Source organism: Panicum virgatum, chromosome 3N (genome assembly GCF_016808335.1).
Source record: "Panicum virgatum strain AP13 chromosome 3N, P.virgatum_v5, whole genome shotgun sequence".
NCBI classification, from domain to species: Eukaryota; Viridiplantae; Streptophyta; class Magnoliopsida; order Poales; family Poaceae; genus Panicum; species Panicum virgatum.
In genome coordinates, this window is record NC_053147.1 from 20,242,914 (window position 1) to 20,265,415 (window position 22,502).

The 22,502-nt window shown below is 45.4% G+C and overlaps 3 protein-coding genes and 1 pseudogene across 8 annotated transcripts; 2 read left to right on the forward strand and 2 right to left on the reverse strand.

The window, feature by feature from the left end:
- The first annotated feature begins 165 nt into the window (after positions 1-165).
- On the forward strand, positions 166-4,702 carry LOC120664968 (putative rRNA methylase YtqB). 5 transcript variants are annotated; one of them, XR_005671065.1, is made up of 7 exons: positions 166-1,471; positions 1,688-1,961; positions 2,058-2,125; positions 2,316-2,511; positions 2,674-2,747; positions 2,892-3,047; positions 4,226-4,668. XR_005671065.1 is itself a non-coding variant. In XM_039944369.1 (7 exons), exons 2-7 carry the CDS (start codon positions 1,781-1,783, stop codon positions 4,347-4,349), a joined length of 795 nt encoding a protein of 264 aa, XP_039800303.1. In that variant the 5' UTR covers positions 644-1,471; positions 1,688-1,780; the 3' UTR covers positions 4,350-4,668. The 5 variants fall into 5 exon arrangements, 4 of the variants coding, with proteins under 4 accessions (XP_039800303.1, XP_039800305.1, XP_039800302.1 ...); XM_039944369.1 differs by having other exon boundaries at positions 644-1,471; positions 2,058-2,121; XM_039944368.1 differs by having other exon boundaries at positions 1,461-1,598; positions 2,058-2,121.
- A 44-nt stretch (positions 4,703-4,746) lies between these two features.
- LOC120664967 (protein BREAST CANCER SUSCEPTIBILITY 1 homolog) lies at positions 4,747-9,655 on the reverse strand. The gene is made up of 14 exons (XM_039944367.1): positions 9,492-9,655; positions 9,243-9,296; positions 9,084-9,154; positions 8,715-8,828; positions 8,034-8,497; positions 7,847-7,945; positions 6,813-7,724; positions 6,633-6,733; positions 6,353-6,539; positions 6,130-6,227; positions 5,935-6,043; positions 5,675-5,840; positions 5,481-5,599; positions 4,747-5,318 (listed from the first exon to the last, which is right to left on the reverse strand). Exons 1-14 carry the CDS (start codon positions 9,545-9,547, stop codon positions 4,977-4,979), a joined length of 2,892 nt encoding a protein of 963 aa, XP_039800301.1. The 5' UTR covers positions 9,548-9,655; the 3' UTR covers positions 4,747-4,976.
- A 4,855-nt stretch (positions 9,656-14,510) lies between these two features.
- On the forward strand, positions 14,511-16,298 carry LOC120664969 (annotated as a pseudogene).
- A 323-nt stretch (positions 16,299-16,621) lies between these two features.
- On the reverse strand, positions 16,622-20,590 carry LOC120664970 (calreticulin). Of its 2 annotated transcripts, XM_039944372.1 has the most exons (14): positions 20,389-20,590; positions 19,399-19,506; positions 19,120-19,312; positions 18,781-19,039; positions 18,635-18,691; positions 18,382-18,429; positions 18,215-18,301; positions 18,074-18,131; positions 17,925-17,992; positions 17,747-17,842; positions 17,622-17,669; positions 17,132-17,170; positions 16,964-17,047; positions 16,622-16,862 (listed from the first exon to the last, which is right to left on the reverse strand). In XM_039944372.1, exons 1-14 carry the CDS (start codon positions 20,489-20,491, stop codon positions 16,851-16,853), a joined length of 1,260 nt encoding a protein of 419 aa, XP_039800306.1. In that variant the 5' UTR covers positions 20,492-20,590; the 3' UTR covers positions 16,622-16,850. The 2 variants fall into 2 exon arrangements, with proteins under 2 accessions (XP_039800306.1, XP_039800308.1); XM_039944374.1 differs by lacking the exons at positions 18,382-18,429; positions 18,635-18,691.
- Between the last annotated feature and the right edge of the window lie 1,912 nt (positions 20,591-22,502).

Here is a 22,502-nt window from a genome sequence, read left to right on the forward strand (position 1 = left end):
TCAATTCTTAATTTTAAGGATGGAATAATTTTGTTATGGTTGGAGCCGTTTTATTTTTATGTTTGGTTGGAGGGACGAGCGCATCATGAATTAGATTCCGTCAAGCACCGTTTATGGGTCCATCTGTTGGTGAAATAGAGCACAGTGTGTCTTCTTCCTCACGCTCGCCTGCTGCTACTACCTGCACCGCTCGCCTGCTCCTGCCGCCTGCGCCGCGGCCACTCGCTCGGCCCCGCACGCCTGCGGCCGCCCGCGCCGCGGCCGCACAGCGGGCCCAGGCACCTTCTGCCGCACACGCCGCTGCAGCCTCGCGGCCGGCTCCGCGCGCCTGCTGCCGACGCATGCGCCGCTGCAGCCTTGAGGCCAGCTCCCGCACGCGCTGCGGTGGCCGCGCGGCCAGCTCCTTGCTTGTTGCGGCCGCGCGCTTGCTGCTTGCTGCGGCCGCGCGGCCAGCCCCCTTGCTTGCTGCAGCCAAAGCTCCGTGCGCTGGCCAGGCCTCGCCGCGCCTCTGCCCGTCGCCAGTGAGGGCTTCGCTTGCCGTGCCGCACCGCTGCCCGCCGCCGGCGTGGCCTCTGCGCCCGGCGGACCGTGGCCTCAGCGCGCGCCCGCCGCCGCCCAATTCTTGGCACGACCGTCGAATTCATCGCGCCGCCGCTTAAATTGGTCCTCCACCGCCCAAATCATCTGTGCTTCGGGCAGGCAGTCGACGCGCGGAGCAGATTCGCCGGACGGAGCACGAGACGGAGGAGACGGCGTGGAACTGGAGCCAACTGGTTCGGTCAAGGGAGCGAACTCATCCCGAATATAGAGCGAATATTCCATCAGAGGAATCGCTCCGCTCCGAAACTCGCAAAGCAAACACGGGACCGGATGGCTCCGTTCCGCGCCGCTCCTGAACCAAACAGACCCTAGGTTCAACATGACTTTGAGAATCCAAGTTTTGGTGATGCTGCTTTGCAATTTAACACTACTAGCTGATACAACAATCTGTTCGAGCATCATGCATTTTGGTGACCGTTCCTATCTGACCTCACTTTCAGCGTCATAGTAGGTATTGCCGCTGTTCGAATGGTTTGGCGCAATTTTATGGGGAGTTGGGTAACAAACTGCTGTTAACTTGCGAAGATAGCCAGCTAGGGTGCTTTGTTTTGACTTGCAAGATGTATATAGGTCATTTTATATGCATAGATAATTACTATACACATTAAATTGAGTTTATGCATCATATTTATAATAATAAATGTATTTCAAGTTCTCTGATGTGCAGCAAATTAACCGGCCGGCAGTCCTCAATTTCTGTTTCCCTCTACCAATCTACGACTTCTTGGTTTGCGCTGCACTCGTGAAGGCAAAATGTCATGCTATATAGTCCACAAGTTTTATAGAACTTTATCTGCGAAGCCATCTCAACGGGGTGGTGGCGCAGTTGGCTAGCGCGTAGGTCTCATAGCTGTTGATGAGTTATCCTGAGGTGAGAGTTCGAGCCACTCTCCTCACCCCATTCAAGTTTGGCCAGGTGATGATGAAATGCCCTGTGACACATGGGTCGTCACGCTTAGTCATCTTCCTAGATGATACCCGGGCACCTCTGAGCCCTGGTCAAAACTTTTTAATCTACCTCTGATTTTTTTCGGCTTAATCCCATCCCAGTTTCTTGGAAATTCTGACCCGTTAATTCCTGATCCAGCGAACGCTATCTCGCTAGCGCCGCGCATCTGCAACCGCGGAGGTCGTCGCCAATCCGCCCAGTACATCGTAGCCTCCGCCGCTGCCAGCAACGATGCCACCGCCGCTGCGGCCTCACCTCCTCCTCGTCCACTCCCAAACCCTAACTCCTCTCCTCCGGGGAAGGCCCAGCTGCGACACGGCCCTTCACCGGCCCAGGCGGTTCCTCTCCGCGCGCGCCTCCGGCGCACAGCTTGCCGCTATGGCCGTCGCGACGACGCAGCAACCTGAACTTGGTTAGTTTTTTTTTCCCCGCTTCTAATGCCTTTTTGATTCAACGTTGGCGTTGGTCGGTAAATTTGCTGTGACTGTGGAGTGCGTTTTCGTTGCAGGGGTGGAGGATGCGGTGGTGGGCTTTCTCGCCGGCAGGAGGAAGGCCACCGAGGTAGCCCACGCGTAGGTACTAATCCCCCATTGTTGCTTAGTAAATGTGTATACTGTATACTTCTTTCCAAAGTTAAAATTTACAGCATGGGATGCTAGCCCTGTGTACTACTGAGAGCTGTGGAGGGAGATCTACTCCATCACCCTGTCTAATACTATCTCCATATTTCTCCGATTGCTAATTTTGCGTGTGTTTTCATGGTCAGGGTGTGGAGAAGTATTGTTCGGAAAGGGGATACTGTGGTTGATGCCACATGCGGGAATGGCAACGACACGCTTGCTTTGCTTAAGATGGTGGCTGATGAAGAAGGGCAAGGACGTGTGTATGGGATGGACATTCAAGATTCCGCGATAGAGAGCACTTCCACTTTTCTGCAAATGGCCGTTGATGATGACCATCAGGTGTGCATTTGAAGTAACTGCAGAAAACATGATGTATGTTGCTAGTTTCCTCTAAAGAAGGAAGCAGAATGGATATGTACAACAACAAAAAAGGCATTAGGCTTTTAGCTTTTCATGAAATATATTTGTACGTTTTGTGATTATCCTTGTTTTGTGTGGCAGGAGGAACTAGTTAAGCTATTTCCAATATGTCATAGTAGAATGGAGGAAATTGTTCCCAAAGATGCCCCTGTCAGGTGATCAAGGCCCTTTTGAACTTCATTGTTATTTGAATGTTTATACTCATTTAGTAGTACACCTCAACAAAATAGTTTCCTGGAAATCCTGGTCTGTAGTTACAATCCTAGACATGCTGATTCACTGTGACACATTTGTTCTAGGCTCGTAGCTTTCAACTTGGGCTACCTTCCAATAGGAGATAAAACACTAATCACAGTACCTAGGACAACTGAGCTAGCATTGCAAGCTGCCAGCAGAATTCTTAGTTCTGGGAGACTCATAAGTGTTCTTGTCTACATTGGGCATCCAGGCGGAAGGTAAACACCAATTCCAAAAATTGTGCCTATGCACTGTAATATTGTTCTCGTATTGCTGATCATGAAACATTAAAGGTTATAACTACTCACAGCTCTAGATTCTAGACAAGGAACACAATTTCTATGAATAGATAAATAAATAAAACTAGAAATAATCGCGGTGTTGCCGCGTATGGCCAGTGTGTGTGGTTTAGGGTTAGGGTGATTGGATGAGTATGTAGGTTAGCTATGCGTTGATGCAGCTGTCGCTATATATATCTATGCGTGTTTATATATTTGTATCTACGGCATATATTGCAAGTATGTTATGTTATTTGTGTATCTTCATTTCAAGTATTTATATGTGTGACATGATGTACTTGTATGCGCGAATGTACATAATATCATGTACCATATATAGTGAAGTACTATGCTATTTATATGTATATACGTGATTATTTATGTTTAAGTATTTGTACTACAGGTTAGCATTAAATAAAAGAGTCAGGAAACAAAGAATAAGAAAAAGGGTATGGATTTATAGGATTTGATTTTAGATTTTTTTTTGTTAAGATGGAGGAGATATTTTTTTAGTTCATATGCGAAATAAAGTACACTAAATCATATGATATTTTAAGTTTAATGCATAGATCTAGTCATTAGAAACTCATCAAAATTGGTTTGGTATTTTTATGATTTTTCTATGATTTTGTATGAATTTTGAAAGATCTCCAATTTAAAAAGGAAAAATAAAATCGTATTAAAGGAGAAGAGTCTCACGGGCCGTTTTTGGCCCATTCCAGGCAGGCCGGCCCAGTAAGACAAAAGATAAGCCCATAAGAAGGCACGGACTGCGGGTTGATTTTAGTAAAAGTCGAGGGTTTGTTTGAAAAATAAACCGAGAGAGGAAGTAGGACTGCGGGTTGATTTCGCTTAAGTATGAGGGCTTTTTTGCAAAAAGGCTGCGCTTTGCCTGATCTGGGCTGTCCACGCGCTCGATCCGACGGCCGAGATCGGCCGGCGACGTGGCCACGTTAGTTGGCCATCTTTTGGTGCAAGAATCGTAAGAAAGAGATTATTTGCTTTTAGGTTCGCATGGTGTTGACTTTACAGCACATTCTTGTTTAATAGAACACCAAGTTTTGTTCAAGAATCAGTTAAAAGTCAGGTTGTTGATTTTTCTTCCCTCTGACTCGCAGGGATGAACTCGATGTTGTTGAATCATTTGCATCAAGCCTTCCAAATGATTCCTGGGTGAGTTGCAAACTTCAAATGGTCAATCGGCCAATTGCTCCAGTGCTCATTCTTCTGAACAAGAAATGACCAGTCTTGGTAGAGCGACACAACGTTAGCTCTTAGGCAATGTGAGTGACTAGTAACCATGCTTGCCGATGGAGCTCACTAATGAGGATTCTAATTTCACCTTGGCATTGACTGAACTTTGGTTGAGTCTGCTACATGGGGCACAAATGCACAATATTAGCCAGCTGCCCGGCATTTGTACAAGCTTTTAGGGGAACTGGGTGTATTTTGTGCATATTTTAATATCCATCTTGATTTGTGTTGTACTTTTTCAAGGCTTGTAGAATTCTCCACTTTTGGTTCTGAGATATGTTAATGAACTCCAGATAATTCCCTAGCATTTGCTGCAGAACACGAGTACAACAATTCCACCACTGATTGAGTCCAAACTGCAATTACCCAGTATAGTGACCTGATAGGCTGATACCCACTCCAGCATTGGAGTAGTTCTTTTTAAAAGAAAACAGCGTTAACTATGTGTCTATGACATGATAAACTCAACTCTTTCCAACAAGAACATAAAGTTTGATTTAATACTAGCACTATAGAATTATGCATTCCTGTCACAAACTAAATGTTACGTCCATAACTTAATCCACCGTGCATGCAAGCAGACATTTAGCGCAACATGGAAGGCTCCCTTCTAACTTAAAGAGGTTGAAGGTTGCAAGCTGCTATGGAATCGATGATCCATGCGCTGCTCACAACTCTGCCACCAGACGCGCAGGCCAGAGCCTGAGCATCAGCTTGGTTACAACCAGTATCGACGTCATCCTTGGATTTTGGTTTCACCCTGTCTTGATTCTCCACGCTGTAGACAATGAGGATGAGGGAGCTGTTGTCGACCAACTTCTGCTGGTCTCTTGACACAGGCTTCCTCTGTAGGACATTTCCACCGGCTGCAACCACAAGGTCTTGCAGGTAACCCCTGTAGGATTTGGTGTAATCTCCATGGAGATAGAGCTGAATGCCGTCGAATAATTTGGGTTGCTGCATAGAGAAAGATTGTGATTACTAGAGCATATCCCTGGGAAAAATGATGCTCATGCTAAAAAATGTCCTTAACTATCATTATACTAATATTGTCGGCAGTACTGTGTAGATAATATGAGACAACCAGATTGAGTACGCAACAAGGGCACACAACCTTACCTTGTTGATAACTCTTTGCCTGCCTAGCTTGGGACCCTCTCTAACCCCATGTACATCAGTGGTGACTTCAAATCTAACTTCATCAACAGGTTCCATACGTTCCATACAAGTTTTAACCCCTGTGGAATAAAGTCAGTATAAGCTGTTCTGCATAGATATTATGATGGTCACCCCAGGTAGGAAAGCGAACTTACAGTCTATAGAGAGAACCCATTTGCCATTCAGGATTGCCATCAGAAACTTCAGTGTGCGCTTGCAAGCACCGGACAGATCAGTTTTTGCAATAACATGAGTAACGCTGGGATTCCAACTAGTTGAGATAGGCACACCAGCTATTTTTGCAAATTCTGATACAATACCCTAAGTAATTTATTCATTTTTCTATCAGTTGAAATGCATATGAAGCAAACATCATAAAAATCATCAGGAAAATAAGATGGACACTAGAAAATACCTTTTCTGCAGCAGAAAGAGCTGAACAGCAGAGAACCCACTTCTGTGGTGATCCAGATGGCCATGTCCATTTATTACCAGAATCCTGACAGGGTCTTGCTTGAGATGGCCTGGAAAGCAGTTATGCTACAGTGAATATCCATACCTTTGTCAACCATAACCTTTTAACTATCGTGCCATAAACACTAAAGAATACCCTTTTGGTGATTGTCTCCTCTGAGACATCTTTTTCAACTCAGTCTCTATTGGCAACTTTGAAGATTGGTGCAAAGGGCACAACATCACAAAGTTTTCCTGTTAGCAAAAGAAAAGAAAAAAAAAAGTTGGTAATAAGGCAACACCGCTGGACTTTGCAAAATATCAAGAAATTATTCTAATACAGTTGAAAACACCAGTGTACCAACACGATATGAACTTACATTATCCCATCTACATTCTGGGATCAATTTAGCACAGGTGAAGTGGAAGCTTTTTCGACAACTCATCTCAAAGCATCCTAGTGCAGCACCTTTAATTCCACAGCAAGCACATTTGATCCTTCTACTTCTAGCCAATTCAGTTGCAAGATTAAACACAGAGTCATCTTTGAAGTAGACATCAGGAGCCCTTCGATGAAATAGAAATCAAATATGAATTAGCTAGGGATAGTGAAATCCAAAACTTTGCCAATATAACATTCCATTAGAAAGGGCAACATACCACTCTAGGCAGTTTTTGTGGGAATGTATTACACTAGCCCCTCCACAAAATTCTGTACACACTTGTTTCCCGTTATGATAGTGAACCATCTCTCCAGATACCTTTAAAAAGACATATTTGGTTAATTTATTCATTTAGTAAAAGGAAGGATCTGTACTTCAAGAGCTTGTCTGCACATACCTCTGTGATATCATCAGACTGGCAGAAAGCACATGAAATCTTAGGAACTTTATCCTCACATTTCTTCAGGACAGCACTCCGTGCAGTGCATGATCTGATAGTTCCCGAGTAACCTGTTTGTTCGATGGCTTTTGCACTACCATTCTTTACTGAAGGAACTGTGCGTATGGTCTCATTAAATAGGCATCTCCCAGGTAAAATGCTTGGCGTATGTGGACCAATGTTTGATTCTGCGCTTTGTTTACTTCTGCCATCCAAGGATTTATGTTGGCTGCGGCCTTTTATGAGACTCAGAAGCTGCAGTGGTTCTGTTTCATTTTCAGCCTCTGAAAAAACTCTTGTCTTGTCAGCTACAACACCATCAGAAATTCTTCTGAGACGCTTACTTCTTTGTTCAGATGTTTTCTCTGCAATCTTCACTGCACTATCCCCTGTTATTTCAAGTTTTCGTCGACTGTTTTTATCTATTTTTGAGGACCTTTCTGAAGGCTGGTCCTCAGGTGCTTCAACCTCCAAACCATCGTCTTGTGGGGAAGAAGTCTCTGCAGATTTATCACTAGAGCAAAGAAATCTACTGCTGTTGCCAGAGACCTTGTTTCCTCCACTTGAAGTATTTCTCTCTTTTTTGCTGCTGTTCTTCTTGCATCGCTTTGCATCAATAGTTACAGGCATATCTGTATCTTGGTTAGCAGCATCAGATCTTTTTGTAAATAACTTAACACAATTGGGCAGTTTTGAATTCTTGTTGGTCCTAGCCCTTGCCAACTTTCTGTTCTTAATTTCTTTAGAATTGTCAGGCCGAGCCGCATTGGCATTACTTTCATGGTCTAACTTATCAAATGAACAACCAAGATTCATATCATCAACATCATCTGTCTCTGTGATTTGATCTAGAACATTCTTCGATTTACCCTGAACAGACAAAACAGCTAAGTTAGATACACACAAAATGCAAAAACTACATGAATAGTCAGATTGCAGAGGTGGCAGAAGAACTGGAAGTATAGAGCTACTGCCTCATTTAACAAAAATACCTGTTTTTTCAGTGGAGTAGATCGCAGCTCAGGAGAGCAAGGTCTTTGGCTCCATTCAAACATTTCACTGTCAAATATCTCTGAAACCTCAGCTTTGCTCTACAGCACATGGAACCAAATGGTGTGCACAGAAGTCAGCCAGGAAATAAAAATAAAAAAAGCAAAAAAAATACTCAGAAAAACTTACATTAGGAGTAGCATTATTAGGTGTTTCCTCATCAGAATCTATGAGATCACTGAAGGTAGGTGCATTGTGACGCAAGGGTGTTTCCAATGATAGTGGCTCACTTGAAGTTCCAGCAGTGCCACCTTCTTCTTCCTCTTCTCCCCGCAGCCAAAAAAAAGGTGATAATGAAGGGCTCTCTGGTCTATCAGAATTCAGTGTTTTATTTTTGTCCTCTTCAGCATCACCATTCAGCTTAGTTTTTTGCTCTTCAGGCTTCATAATCTTTTTGGGCCTTGTTGGCGTCTCAGATTCAGGAAATGGCGTCACGTGTATTCTTTTGTTTGTGGAGATTGAAGGCTTTGTAGTAGGACAAGATGCAGAAGCTGCAGTAGCCTTGGATGTATTATTTTCCTTCTTGGATGCTACCTTCTTTTTCCGCGACCTTTTAGCCTTGCTGCCACTGTTCCCACAACATTGTGATCCATCTTCAAGTAAAAGTAAGAAAGTAAGTCTAGTATAATTGTTCGATTTCTCTGGAATTCAATTGTTACAGAGAGTCAAAGACGTAAAACAGCAAATATGCTCAAATAGACTCAATGTCTGTGGTCACAAGACAGAGATGCAAAACAATCGCTGTAAGTATGTAACTAAATCTTGCTCATGTGCCATAAAACAGGAAACTAAATAAAGATTTCTAATTACCTGCAACCTTGGGTGCAGGAGCCAGCTGTGTTGACACAACACTAGTACCTGCTGCAGCTTCCATACTTTTGAAAACAGCCACCAAATTGTCCATGTGAGGTGCTGGCCGTATTTCTACAAGCAAAAGACAATCACATGCAATAAGTTTTGCACAAGAGATCAAGGAATTACCCAAGCATTTGCAGTAAATACAGCTTTCATCAAAATCAGATAATACCAAATTTTATAAATGCACCAACGGAGCCCAACAAATCATTGTCGGTGCAGATTCCATTATCTAAAACGTTTGTGCGGATTTGGAATTTCTTCAGTTAATTTCTACACCAAGCAATTCAGTTACTGCAACAATCACCGCACCAACGAACTAACCTCTTCGACGGAATGGGACCTTGCACACCGGGCAGCTGGAGGAAGATTTCATCGACTCCGTCAAGCAGCCGCTGCAATAAGAGACGTGTGAAATCAAATCGAGCAAGACTATAAATAGCGACTATAGTTCATTGGAGAGGAACAAAGGACGGGACTCACTTGCAGAAGATGTGGTTGCAGGTGATGGACACAGCCGAACTCAGCAGGCTCAAGCTGCCAGGACCAAGAAACATTTCAGCAAATACGCAGCAAATCGCAAGTCTCAAGATTTACCATTGGCGAATAGCAGGAACGTAAGAAAAGGCCTCGACAAAGATCACGAGCAATCAGATACAGAAACAAAATAATACGGATGCAAGAAAGAAAAGGGAGGGCTGGCGGAGCAGCGCGGCGGCGGCGGCCGCGTACCAGATGGGGCACTTGAGCTCCCGGCCCATCTTCTCGAGGCTCCCCACGTCCGCCATCACGGTCCTTTGATCCCGCCTCCGGATCCTCGGCGACTCTTGCGCTTCCTTGCGGCGATTCCTGATCTCGGTTCTGGGCTTCTGACGCTCTGGCCCTCTGGGAGAGGGGATTTCAGGGGGCATGGTATTTATGGTGGCGGGAGATTTCCCTCCAAATTTTCGTTCAATTTTGGTGCTCCTTCTTTCGCAAGCTGGCGGGGATCGTGGCGACTTCTCGCGGGCGCCTTCCAGAGCAATCCAACGGCAGCCGGGTCGGAGTGGGCCACTGGGCCGGGCCCCCACCACTTCTTTAGAGCAACTCCAACCCACTTTCTACTTTTGGCCCCCTATTCCATCCATATCAGAGTCTCTCATTCTAGTTTTGGAATTTTGAATTTTGAATTTTGCGTCTAACTTTGTGCTAGGAAACAAATGTCAACTGTGGTTTCTCAAAAAAAAAACAACTCTGTGTCCCTGAAGTAGATTCTTCGACGACTTCAAAACCTCTGGCCTTGTTTGGTTCATCTAGAGTTCCTAGCGCGCACGTTTTTTGAAAAAAAATCTCGCATGTATGGAGTATTAAGATAGGTATAACTTTTCGCGACGAATCTAATGACAGTAATTAATCGATGATTGGCTACAGTGATACTATAGTAACCATCCTCTAATCACGCGGTCAAAGACTTCATTAGATTCTTCAGGGTTCCTAGCATAGGGGTTCTGAAGTTGGTTTTACAAATTGGTTTTGTTTGACACCGTAATTAACGGTTAAAGTGTTACTATTTTTTAGAATGCCACAAACCAAACAAGGCCTCTGTGTCCTGTTCATGCGATTATCGTCTACGCCTTCCGCCCTACAGGGGCGTCCGGCCAAACCGATGGCCCAATACGAAATGTTGGGATAGGTCCATAGTAATTTGATAAAATTAAACAAACAATAATTTTATTTGGCTCGATGTTTTGGTGTTGTACAGACACACGGTGAGGATGGAGGTCGGAGGGTCGAAACCCTGACCCTAAATCTAAGGCGCTGGCTGCGGCAGCCACCGCGCGGCAGCGACGTCTAACGGCATTTAGGCTGACATAGCTGTCTAGAAGTGACCATGGCCTGTGGGTGTCTCACGACTCACATCTGGCAACTAGCATCGGGAAGTCGACACCAAGATGGTGACCGTCGGGCGCGAGTCCGCTCCGCCTCCGTGAGGCACGAGTGTCAGTGCGCGACAGGAGATGAAGCAGCGTCAGTCTTGCCTTCGGTGTCGATGATCGAGTCGAGCACCGCCGCGGCCGCCAAGTGGAAGGCTGGGCATCGGACTATCAACGATGTGTGACTTCTGGGTGCAATTTGGACCTCGTTTTGCTAAAAATTGGGCTGCAAAATAACAAAATTAAAGCCTCCTATATTACGATACATAAGGGGTGGGCAATCGGTCAGACCGAACCGATCGCTTCGGTTCATCGGTCTTTTTCAAAGTTCGGTCTTCAGAAACCAAAGACCGATCGGTCTTTTCTAAAACATAGGACCGAGACATTTCAGTCTCGGTTAGTTCGGTTCGGTGTCGGTCATGACCGCCGGCTACTGCAGGAACCAATAAAAAAAGACGTGATAGTAGAATTAATTAGAAATTTTGACAACATTTTGCCTCTTTCCAAAGCACAAATCACAAACAGTACATAATAGATGAAAAGACCAACATAGAATTACAGTTGTTTATATATCTACGGTATATCTAGGGTTAATACTACTATTGGACTGGGTTGTTTTTGGGTCACGTAATGGACCTTATACATAGTTCGGTCAGTTCGGTTAACCGAGCCCAAAGACCGAACTAACCTTAGAAAGTTCCCTTACCTGGAGGCCAAGACCGAACTGCTAACCGAACATTTCGGCCTCGGTCCCGGTCTTTTCGGTTCGATCTTCGGTCCTCGATTAATTATGCCCAGTCCTATACATAAGGTATACTTTATATTTTGGGAGTCCTTCAAATTTGGGGCTCTGTGCAGTCGCACAGCTCTGCACGTCCCACCTATGCGCCCTAGAAAACAATGCAACTCTCGTTCTCGAAAAGTCAAACAATTTCAATTTTAATTAAATCTATACAAAATAGTATTAATATTTATATTATAAAATAAGTATAATTAGATTAATTATATAATATATTTTTATACTAGATTTATTTAAAAATATAAATATTAGTAATTTTTATATAAATTTAATTAAATTTAAACTTATTTTGACTCCGAGTTGTTTTTTTAGGACAAAAGGAGTAACTTGTAACGTGCACGTGATGAGCCCACAGTCATTATATACAAAAAGACTGAAAAAAATAAAAAGAAAGATAATACTAGATGTAAATGTAAAGGAAAAAAGTTTAGGAAGGAAAAGAAGGAAGTAACTATTATCTGGGCACATCACATATGGACTCCAACTAGATAACCAGTTAATGTGAGAAGGTAGTCGATGTTAGGAAGAGATACTTCACGTGAAAAAAATGAACAGAAAAAAAAACAGCTGTAGGACCCACGCATATGTAAGGTCAGTCGTGAATCAGTGATTGTGCGCAGTCCAAATCGATCGCTGGGAAGCTTGCTAGAGCTCGCTTGCTGGATTCGATTCTGTTGCTAATTAGCGAGCGCGCCACAATCATTTCCTTTTCAGTTCCCGATGTCATTCCCTTTCAAGCCTCCCCTCGCTCATCATTTCCTTTCCGCGCTTCCGTGCACACATGATCTGCCAATCTCCCCTGGCTCTTCTAATCGGCGAGCACCCGATCTCTAACACCATGTGATTATCATTTTTAAGAAATTTCTTTGTCCACCACTTTCTACTTTTAGAAAGTTATAATTTCCACATAACTATTAGATGATATTTTTTAATATAACTATTGGATGATAATTTTTCAAAATAACTTTCGGATAATAATTTTTAAGAATAACTATCGAATGATAATTTTTTTGAGAACATATCAGATACAAATCAACCTATCAGTGCAAATCGTACAAACTCCAATCTCGGCCACCGGATCAACACTGAAAAAATGAAAAGGAAAAAAAAGTCGTAGGACCCACGCATATGTAAGGTCAGTAGTGAATCAGTGATTGCGCGTAGTCCAAACCGATCCCTGGGAAGGTTGCTAGAGCTCGCTTGCTGGATTGGATTCCGTTGCTAATTAGCGCGCGCCAGGAAACAAAGCAACAAGCGATTTCCGACAGGTCCGTACTTTCCTTTTCAGTTCCCGATGTCATTCCCTTTCAAACTACTCCTCTCGCCCATTTCCTTTCAAACCAACACGTGATCTGCCAATCTCCCCCCTGCTCTGCTAATTGGCGGTCACCTGATCTCTGACACCATGTGATTTTCATTTTTTTTAAATTCTTTCTCCACCACTTTCTATGTTTAGAAAGTTATAACTTCTTCCACATAACTATTAAACAATATTTTTTCATTATAACTATCGAATGATAATTTGTCAGCATAAATGTCAGATGATAATTTTTAGCATAACTATCGGATGATAATTTTTCAGCATAACCGTCGGATGATAATTTTTTAGCACATATTTTATGATATATGTAACTTTTTACCTAATAATTTCCAAACAACTTTTATAGGCTAATTTTTTTAACACAACTTTCATGACGTGTACAATTTTTATGCATAACTTTTTAAGTTTGCTTACTAACGGATAATTTTGAACAAAATTTTTATGTGAATGTCATAAGAAAAACTTCTCATACAACATTAATGTATAAGTTCGCCATACAGTTTAAAAACATACAACTTCTCAAGATAATTTTTGGTATATTTTATATGAAATATTTGTCAAATGAACATCTCCAAAATAGAAATAGAAGTAAACAAAAATACTGAAAAAATAAAAAGAAAGAGAATACTAGATGTAAATGTAAGGAAAAAAGTTTAGGAAGGAAAAGAAGGAAGTAATTAATATCTGGGCACATCACATATGGACTCCAACTAGACAACTGGTTAGGCCAGTCTCGGTGGAAGTTTCATAGGCACAGCTACATAGACTGAAAAGTATGTAACTATGCCAGATGAGTTTCATGGTGATAAAACTCTTCTCACATTTCATGGAACTCCAACCTTCTCTCTACTTCCTATGTAATCAAATTAATGATAATTAATGCTATGAACTCTTCATGAAACTCCCATTCAGACTGATCTAATGTGAGAAGGTAGTTGTATGTTAGGAAGAGATACTTCACGTGAAAAAATGAAAAGAAAAAAAAAACAGCTGTAGGACCCACGCATATGGTAGGTCAATAATGAATCAGTGATTGCGCGCAGTCCAAATCGATCGCTGGGAAGCTTGCTAGAGCTCGCTTCCTGGATTGGATTCCGCTGAGCCAACGGTGTTGGTAAGAGGAGTGATCACAAAACTGACACGTCAAGCCAATTCGGGGCGTAGAATTCGGCCGTCCCAAAATCGCCGACTCTCGCAGTTAGCAATTAGCATTCGTGGGCTCGGTTAAGATCCTGTTTAGTTTTCAATTTTTTTTCTACACTAAGGTTTGACTACTAATTATAATTAAAAATATTAAATGTGGATAACTAATAAAATTCATTCTATAATTTCCTGATGGAGTCGCGAGACGAATCTAATGAACCTAATTATGCAATGATTAGACAGTATTGTGCTACAATAAATAATATTTAATGATAGATTAATTAGGTTCAATAGATTCGTCTCGCGATTTCCCATCCATCAGTGTAATTAGTTTTAAAATTAATCTATATTTAATATTTCTAATTAGTATTGTAAAAGATGTAAAAAAATTTGCCCAAAATTTTTTGAAAACTAAACACGCCCTAAGTTTGGCTTCCAACCAAACTTCTGCCAAAGAATCGAGGTAGCATCAAATTTTACTATTTTAGCTCGGCAAGAAAGGGACCCGAACAAAAGTGCCCCTTAAAATACCCCCGCGGCCCTCTCCCCCTACGCACCGTGAACACCGTGGAAGGCACTCGATCTGGCTAACGAGCTCAGGGACTGGCCAACAAGAGTACTCCACACCAGAGCTCACACCGCGGGCTCCTGCCATGGCCATTCTGAACCACAGCGACACCACCGCAGCGAGCGGGACCAGCCCGGCCGCCGCCACCGTTAACGTTGCCCCTGCCATGCATTCGCTTGTTCAGCCGGTGCTGGACGCCGACGAGTTCCGCAGGCAGGGGCGCTTGGTCGTCGACTTCATCGCGGACTACTACGCGCGCATCGACGAGTACCCCGTGCGCCCAGCCGTCTCTCCGGGGTTCCTGGCGCGGCAGCTCCCCGAGACGGCGCCTCTGCGGCCAGAGCCCGGCGGCGACGCGCTCGCCGCGGCGCTCCGCGACGTCCGCGACCTCATCCTGCCCGGCGTCACGCACTGGCAGAGCCCCCGCCACTTCGCGCACTTCGCGGCCACGGCCAGCAATGTGGGTGCCCTCGGCGAGGCCCTCGCCGCGGGGCTCAACATCAACCCCTTCACGTGGGCAGCCTCGCCGGCGGCCACCGAGCTAGAGGTCGTCGTCACCGACTGGCTCGGCAAGGCGCTCCACCTCCCGGAGAGGCTGCTGTTCTCAGGAGGCGGCGGGGGCACGCTGCTGGGCACGTCCTGCGAGGCCATGCTCTGCACCCTCGTCGCCGCGAGAGACGGGAAGCTCGCCGAGATCGGCGAGGCGCGGATAGGGGACCTCGTCGTCTACTGCTCAGACCAGACCCACTTCTCCTTCCAGAAGGCCGCGCGCATTGCCGGCATCCGCCGGGGGAACTACCGCGAGATTGCAACGTCCAGGGAGAGCGGCTTCACTCTCTCGCCCATGGCGCTCCGCGCCGCCGTGCGTGCGGACGAGGCGGCGGGCAGGGTCCCGCTGTTCCTGTGCGCCACGGTGGGCACCACCCCGACGGCGGCGGTCGACCCTCTCCGCGAGCTGTGCGCCGCCGTGGCCGGGCGCGGCGTGTGGGTGCACGTGGACGCGGCGGCCCGAGGCGCTGACGGCCGCGCTTGGCACCGACCACGACGTGATCCTCAAGGACCCGTCGTCGGAGCGGGGCGGCGGCGTGGTGGACTACAAGGACTGGCAGGTCGCGCTGAGCCGCCGGTTCCGCGCGCTCAAGCTCTGGCTCGTGCTCCGGTGCCACGGCGTCGAGGGCCTGCGCGGCTTCGTGCGCGCCCACGTGCGCATGGCCGCCACGTTCGAGGCCATGGTGCGCGCCGACGCGCGGTTCGAGGTGCCCGTGCCGAGGCAGTTCGCGCTGGTGTGCTTCCGGCTGCGCGCCGCCGCCGCCGCCGCCGCCGTCGGGGAGAAGCGCGGCCGTGACCACCGTGACGACGCGGCGGAGCCCAACGAGCTCAACAGGAGGCTCCTCGAGGCGGTGAACGCGTCGGGGCGGGCGTACATGAGCTCCGCCGTGGTCGGCGGCATCTACGTGCTGCGCTGCGCCATCGGCAACTCGCTCACCGAGGAGCGGCACGTCCGGGAGGCGTGGCGCGTGGTGCAGGAGCAAGCCACCGTTGTCTTGGCTGCCGCGACGTGCACGGAGGAACGTGCGGTGCGCAGTGCCCGTTACGCCGATGCTCCGGCTGCTGTTCCTCCTGTGCAGAATGAGGTTTACCCCATTCGGTCTTGAGCAGTTAGGGCCGACTTGGCGATTCTTGCCATTGTGGCTTGCAAGATGCAAGGCTCTCGTTTGGAAGTTATTAATTGTTTATTTTGAAGTGTCGAAGTTAATTGTTTATGATGCCATAGTTGGTTCGCAGATGGTAAGTAAATGGCATTGTAGGGTGGGGGAGGACCGGAGGAGCCGGAGCCCAGGTCCACCCTGTACCTCACGTTTACAATAACGACATCCACGTTTGAGCAGCAGATACCAACTGTAGTTGCGTAGCTCAAACACAAAATGAGCCGTGCGCAATTAGGCAGGGATAAAAATGAGCCGTGCGCAATTAGGCAGGGATAAATGGGGTAGGCCTGTAGGGTGCGCTAGGTTAGTGCTCGAGCAGCCACACGCCTGCGCCAGAGCTTTGCCCTTCCAAGGTTTCACAGGCCTACATGAAACATCAAGTTCTGGCACTCGCGCGTAGCGATCGCCATAACGGAAGATAGCAGTTTCGGGTAAAGATTTTCCTTGTTCAATGCTATCAGTTTTTTTCTTTCTGGGGAAAAATGACAAACTACAAAGCGCTACGGCGACCCAAATTGTCCCTCAGCTTCTTAGCAAAGTTTCTACACACGCGTCAAAGCTTCTGATCACGAAAAATGGGAGAACTGGTAAATCCTGGCCAACGGCAAGGTCGGCGGCCACCTCTTCATCCTCGCCATCTAGAGCTCGTCCTGGAAAAAAATGGCATCCATTGCATAGTGTCAGGACAAGATTTGGTGCGTTTGAAATTGTTTTGTCAGAACTGAGAATTTTGCATGGATGAGCAACTTACGTGCTTCTCATCATCAGAATCCTTGCCATCCTCAGCATCAGAGTCAGCTTTGTCCTCGTCTGCCTTCTCATCATCTTCCTCATCCTGAGGTTAATATATGTAGAATTTAGATCAAGTACATCGCTAAAGTAAATGACCCAGGAAGAATAAGATAGATGTAATGCTTACCTCTAGGTCATCATCGTCCTCACCAGCCTTGGCAGCTTCCTGTTGACAAGATATTCATAATCAGCGACAAGCAAATTTTCAAAAGAACAGGAAAAAACATGGTGTTTCAGAAGAAAAAAAAACAAGGACTTCAGACATCCAACATTTTGTCATTTGTTTGACAAATACCAAAAAAGCAGAGCCAGGGGTATCAGTCAAAACCTAAACTCACACTGTATAATTTACCACCATTTGATTAGGTTTTATGGTAGTGACAGGGTAGTTTTATCAGTTAAAACTCACATATGCTTAAACATATATCAATTGGGTTGACCTGAGGCACTACCACAGAAAGCTGACAACATATCATCAGAAAACTAGTACCTACTTCAACAAGGACCTAGAGGATGCACGGCAACAACAACATTAAACAACCAAATTATACCATAATGGGCAATCACACAGTATGATACCCCTCAGCACAAAACGTATTATGGGTTGGAAAAATTACCTCCTCTTCCTTCTTCTTCTCAGCCTCGTCAAAAGCAGCCTTCTCAGCCTGTCAAACTCATCATAATTAGTGCATGTTGGATCAACCATGAGGCAGTGATGGGTGTTACAAAAAGAAAAACAAACCTCCTTGTGCTTGGCCCAGGTATCCTCTGCAAATTTCTTAGCCAATGCAGGGTCGTCAGTGATGATGATGTTGTCAAACAAAGTACCTGATTTAACCTGTATATAGAAAAAGCCGGCATAACTAACTGCCTTTGCCATCTTGACAAGAGAAATGAATTGCTGACTATCCAAAACTAACCTGCCACAGCTCAATGCCAATGTACTTGAGGCTGTCAAAAGCATAAATGTATGGATCATCCTTGAAATCTGTGGAACACAAGAATCAGCATTCACATTTCACTAGCTTAACAGTAGCAGGCAAACAGAATTCATTTTAGGGGAACATACCGGGGTTGTCAATCATAGGTGCCTTCCATTTACCCTGGTAGTTCGGGTTCTTGATTTTCTGGCAAAAGAAAGAACTTTCTGTTAGACATCAGAATGCACATTACTGATTAAGTGTTTGTTAGATCGAAGGAACAGTCATACCTTTTGCTTCCATGGTCCCTTGTATTCTGGGTTGGGAATGGTAGGGGCAGTCCATTCACCATCTTCCTCATCATCCCAGTCCTCAGGCTGCAATGCCACATTTTAGAATGTTAAACTCACACTGTTATCACCATATGAGATATATACTAAATTGCCAGGTTAAGTACCTTCTTAGCATCAGGGTCCGGAATTTCCTTGGGAATGTCATCATAGCCCTGAAAGTAATGGGAAAAGGAAATGAGCCGTGATGCAGGGGAAAAAAATAGCTTGTTTCTAACTGCATATTTTCAAAGAAATTCAAGGAACTAGTGGCTAAAGCAAGAGCAAATATCTCAACAAAATAGATCTCTTAATTATGGCCAGGTAAGACTTTTCACAAATAATTAACATATATACGCAATACCAAAAAAAACATTATACCTCTGGCTTCTTGTCCTCGGGGTCAGGAATGTACTCCTTGTCATCCCAGTCTTCAGGCTGCAACCATCAATAATACAAAACCACTGTTATTTCTGAAGAAACACAAGAAGAAAGTTCAAAGAGGGCAACCAATATCATAGCTATACCTTCTTAGCCTCTGGGTCCTTGATTTTCTTTGGGGGAAGAATGTCCCAGTGCTCGTAGACGCTGCCTGTTTGCTTCTCTTCATTGTCAATGAGAATGCTGTATGTCGCATCAGGGCGGATTATCAAAGTGTACACATGTGTCAACTGGTCAGTCTCGCAAGGCACATCCTTCTTGATCAGGTGGTTCTTGCCATCCTTTGTCAGGATAGCATGAACCTTCTTGGTGCTGTATCCACAGATATCTGGTCCAAACATAATGCTGCAATAAAGAAGTACCAAGTTAACTACATTATAAGATAAATAGGGTGAAAAAAGTACGAGAATTGAGTCCAAAGCTACCTGTAAGGTGTGTCGCCACCGAATTTCTTCTGGTCCACATCACCGCCAAGCAACTTTACATAACCACCACCACAGTCCAGCTTCTGCTCGTGCTTCACTGAGAACTGCAGCACCAGGGTCTTATCCTTGTTGCTGAACTCAGGGTACTCCGCCGAAATGGCATAGAACCTGTAGTCCTCAGAGGTCTGGATACCTGCAACAAGAAACACAGTTCAATACATAATAAACTGAAATCACCAATCTTCCTCTCCAAGGTATTTAAAGGGATTGTGCATTCACCTTTGTCCTCAGCATCTCCATTCCATTTCCCAGAGGTGTGGTTCCATTCACCAGCCATGTTCTCATCCTTCTTCCAGTCGGACTTGACCCACCGACTTTCCCAGCCATCTGGGCATAAACAGGATCCATTTATACAATGCAACATGCCAGGCACAGTGTATCATAAGAACAAATAAAATCAGCAAGCAAATTGTTAAAGACTCCTGAAGTATCCGCTTATGATTGTAGCCCTGATAAATGCAATGGATGGCCTAACCCACCTGATGGCACAAACTGAAACTGGTAAAATGCAGAACATGGACCTAATCAACAAAAATTAACATGATAACTCATAGTGGGGCCTAGATTGCTACTAGTATTCCTTAATCAAGTTCTAAAATCAAACTATGTTCCAGAACAAACAGATATGTTATATTTGATCCGACTCATAAGAGGAATTGAAGTAAATGTCATCACATTATCGAATACACCTATCAGACGTCAAATAACTGCATAACAGAAATAAATAGACAACAATTATCGACCAGAGAATTCGACTAGCATGATATTCCACAACCAGTAGGTCCAATCCGAACCAGCGAGTAATTAAAGTGATGTGGCCTATCGAGATGACCGAACACTACAGATAAACGCCCCTAGATCCCGCGAGAAAATGCACTCCGATCAACAGAAAAACGACCGAATGCCTCGGATCGCAGCAACCCGGCATCCTCAAATGGGCAGAAAAATTCTAAACCCTAAACAATTCCACGGAAACGACACCAGATCCCCGGCCCCCACAACGCTCTTAGACAGATAAACCCCTAAACCAGTACTGCTCTAAACCCCCCAGAAACGCCAAAACCCCACAGATCCAACCAAACCAACACCAAACCAGTTCGCAGGCACTGCACTCATCGATCCACTAGATGTGTAGATCCAATCCAAGTGATTGGGTGCATCGCAACAAACGGGATCGCGCTGCGAAAGGGGTGGGATCAAGTGTATCACCTTCGAACTTCTCCTGGAAGAAGACCTCGCCAGCGACGGCGGCGACAGAGGCGAGCGCGAGCAGTGCCGCGAGGGCAAACGAAGACCCCCCGCGAATCGCCATCCCAGGCGGCTCCCGACGGGAACTCGCAGAAGCTTACGATGCGATCTGACTTCTGAGGCCCCCGCTCGTGTTCTACCGGCCGTCGCGAAGTGCGAGCGAGGCTGCTTAATAGTAACAGGGAGCCAGCCGCGGAATGGCTTCCGCTCACCCACCAGGTGGGGTCACCGCACGTGGTCATCTCACTGACGGCTGGGCCCGAAGGAGGTGAGCCTAAGGGCGGCTGCCACTGTGGCGGGTGTGGGCCGTGGCGTCCGGCCAATGGGAGGCGAGCCTTCGGTGGCCCGCCAATGGGGGAGCGACGCGTGTAGAATTCGACGTGTTCTGCTTCTTCCCCTGCTGCGGCCACGTCACCGTTCCTTAAGCCCGTCCGACATGCTATGAACGGCCCCGGTATCTCCGCCGACGGGCACATCTCGATTGCCATTGGCGTCTGGTTATCCAGTTTGCTAAGATTAGTTTTTTCAGCTTGCTAAGATTGCAGGTTCTAGAACGCAAATTACTGGAGAAAGTTAACCGTCTGCAGAGCACAAAGGAAGTGAGGAATATCCTCCGGCGGCACCAAATCCATTCTCACCTTTTCGTGCTAATACCTGTTCTCACTTCTCAGTCAGAGCGTGGTCAGCTTGCACCAAAATGAAAGAGAAACTTTACTTTTTACTATCGAACTATCACCTGAATGTGATTTTAGCCATCCAAGTTCAGAACTAAGAAATTTTACCATCCAGCTATCAAAACTGTTCATATTAGCTATTTAGTTGTTTTGAAGAGTGGTTTCGATAATGTGAACGCCACGTGGAGGTGGGCCCACTGGTTAGCTCCTTTTTATGCATTTTTGTACATTTTTCTATAAACTTGGTTGAGAAGTTTAACTTAGGAGAAAACTAAAATAATTTAAAATACAACGCATGGAATACTAATTATTGCTCCAACTGAAGTTACTATGTTATTCTGGAAAAAGAAAAATTTAAGAGCTATATAAAGTAATTGACCACCTCTTTTGTAATGTCCCAATTAGCAGTTGGTTCTTGCAATTTACGGTAGCAAAGGTTGCTTGGTGTTTACACTGTTGTTAAAAATGCAGTTATATAATTAAGAGGGAACGGAGTAGGCGAACATGAAACTAAACGACGTGTCCCATCTTCAACCTGTTGCACCGGGTGTCCAGCACTAGTCCTTGCTCCTGACATTTCGCTAGGGTCATCCCTCTAAGCATGTATTTCCCCTAAAATTCTCGATCAAAACGCGATGATAAAATATAAGGTCAAGTTGTGAAACAACACACGAAATTTCATACTGAAAAATGCAGCTCGTGCCTCGTGGAGTTCTTTTGTAACGAACACGGCTCGTGGAGTTCGTTATAATACAGAAAAGAAAAAGAGAAATGGGGGATCGGAGTGCGCGCACGTCCTGCCCAGCTCTCGTCCACCAGCACCGCCGGGTTTAATTTACGACGCCGCCGCTGATGGATAAAGGACACATACGCAGTAGAGTTTCTGAGGCTGTGTTTAGTTACAAAAATCAAAATTCCAAAACAATTTTCCGGCACCTGCATGGAGATTTAAATCTAAACGAAATAAAAAACGCATTGCGACTGCTGTCTGTAAATGGCGAGACGAATCTAATGAACCTAATTAGACTGTAACTAGATGCTAAATTGCTACAGTAATGCTACAGTAAATAATCTCTAATGACAGATTAATTAGACTCATTAGATTCGTCTCGCGATTTACAGACAAGTTCTGAAATTATTTTTGTGATTAGTCTATGTTTAGTACTTCAAATGTAGAAAGATGCCTTTTCAAAAACTTTACAACGCGCAACTAAACACGGCCTGAATCTGAAAGCCTACATCGTCAGGTACGGTTCAGGTTTCAGACAGTAATCGGGTAGCTTGGAGATCCCGTCTCCGGCCGGCTGTTCTTTCACCTGTGCTCGTGCGCAACAGGGCACGGGGAGCTCGGAAATGAAGGATTTGTTTGCTAATGATGGGCGGGTTCATCTTTCCATCCAG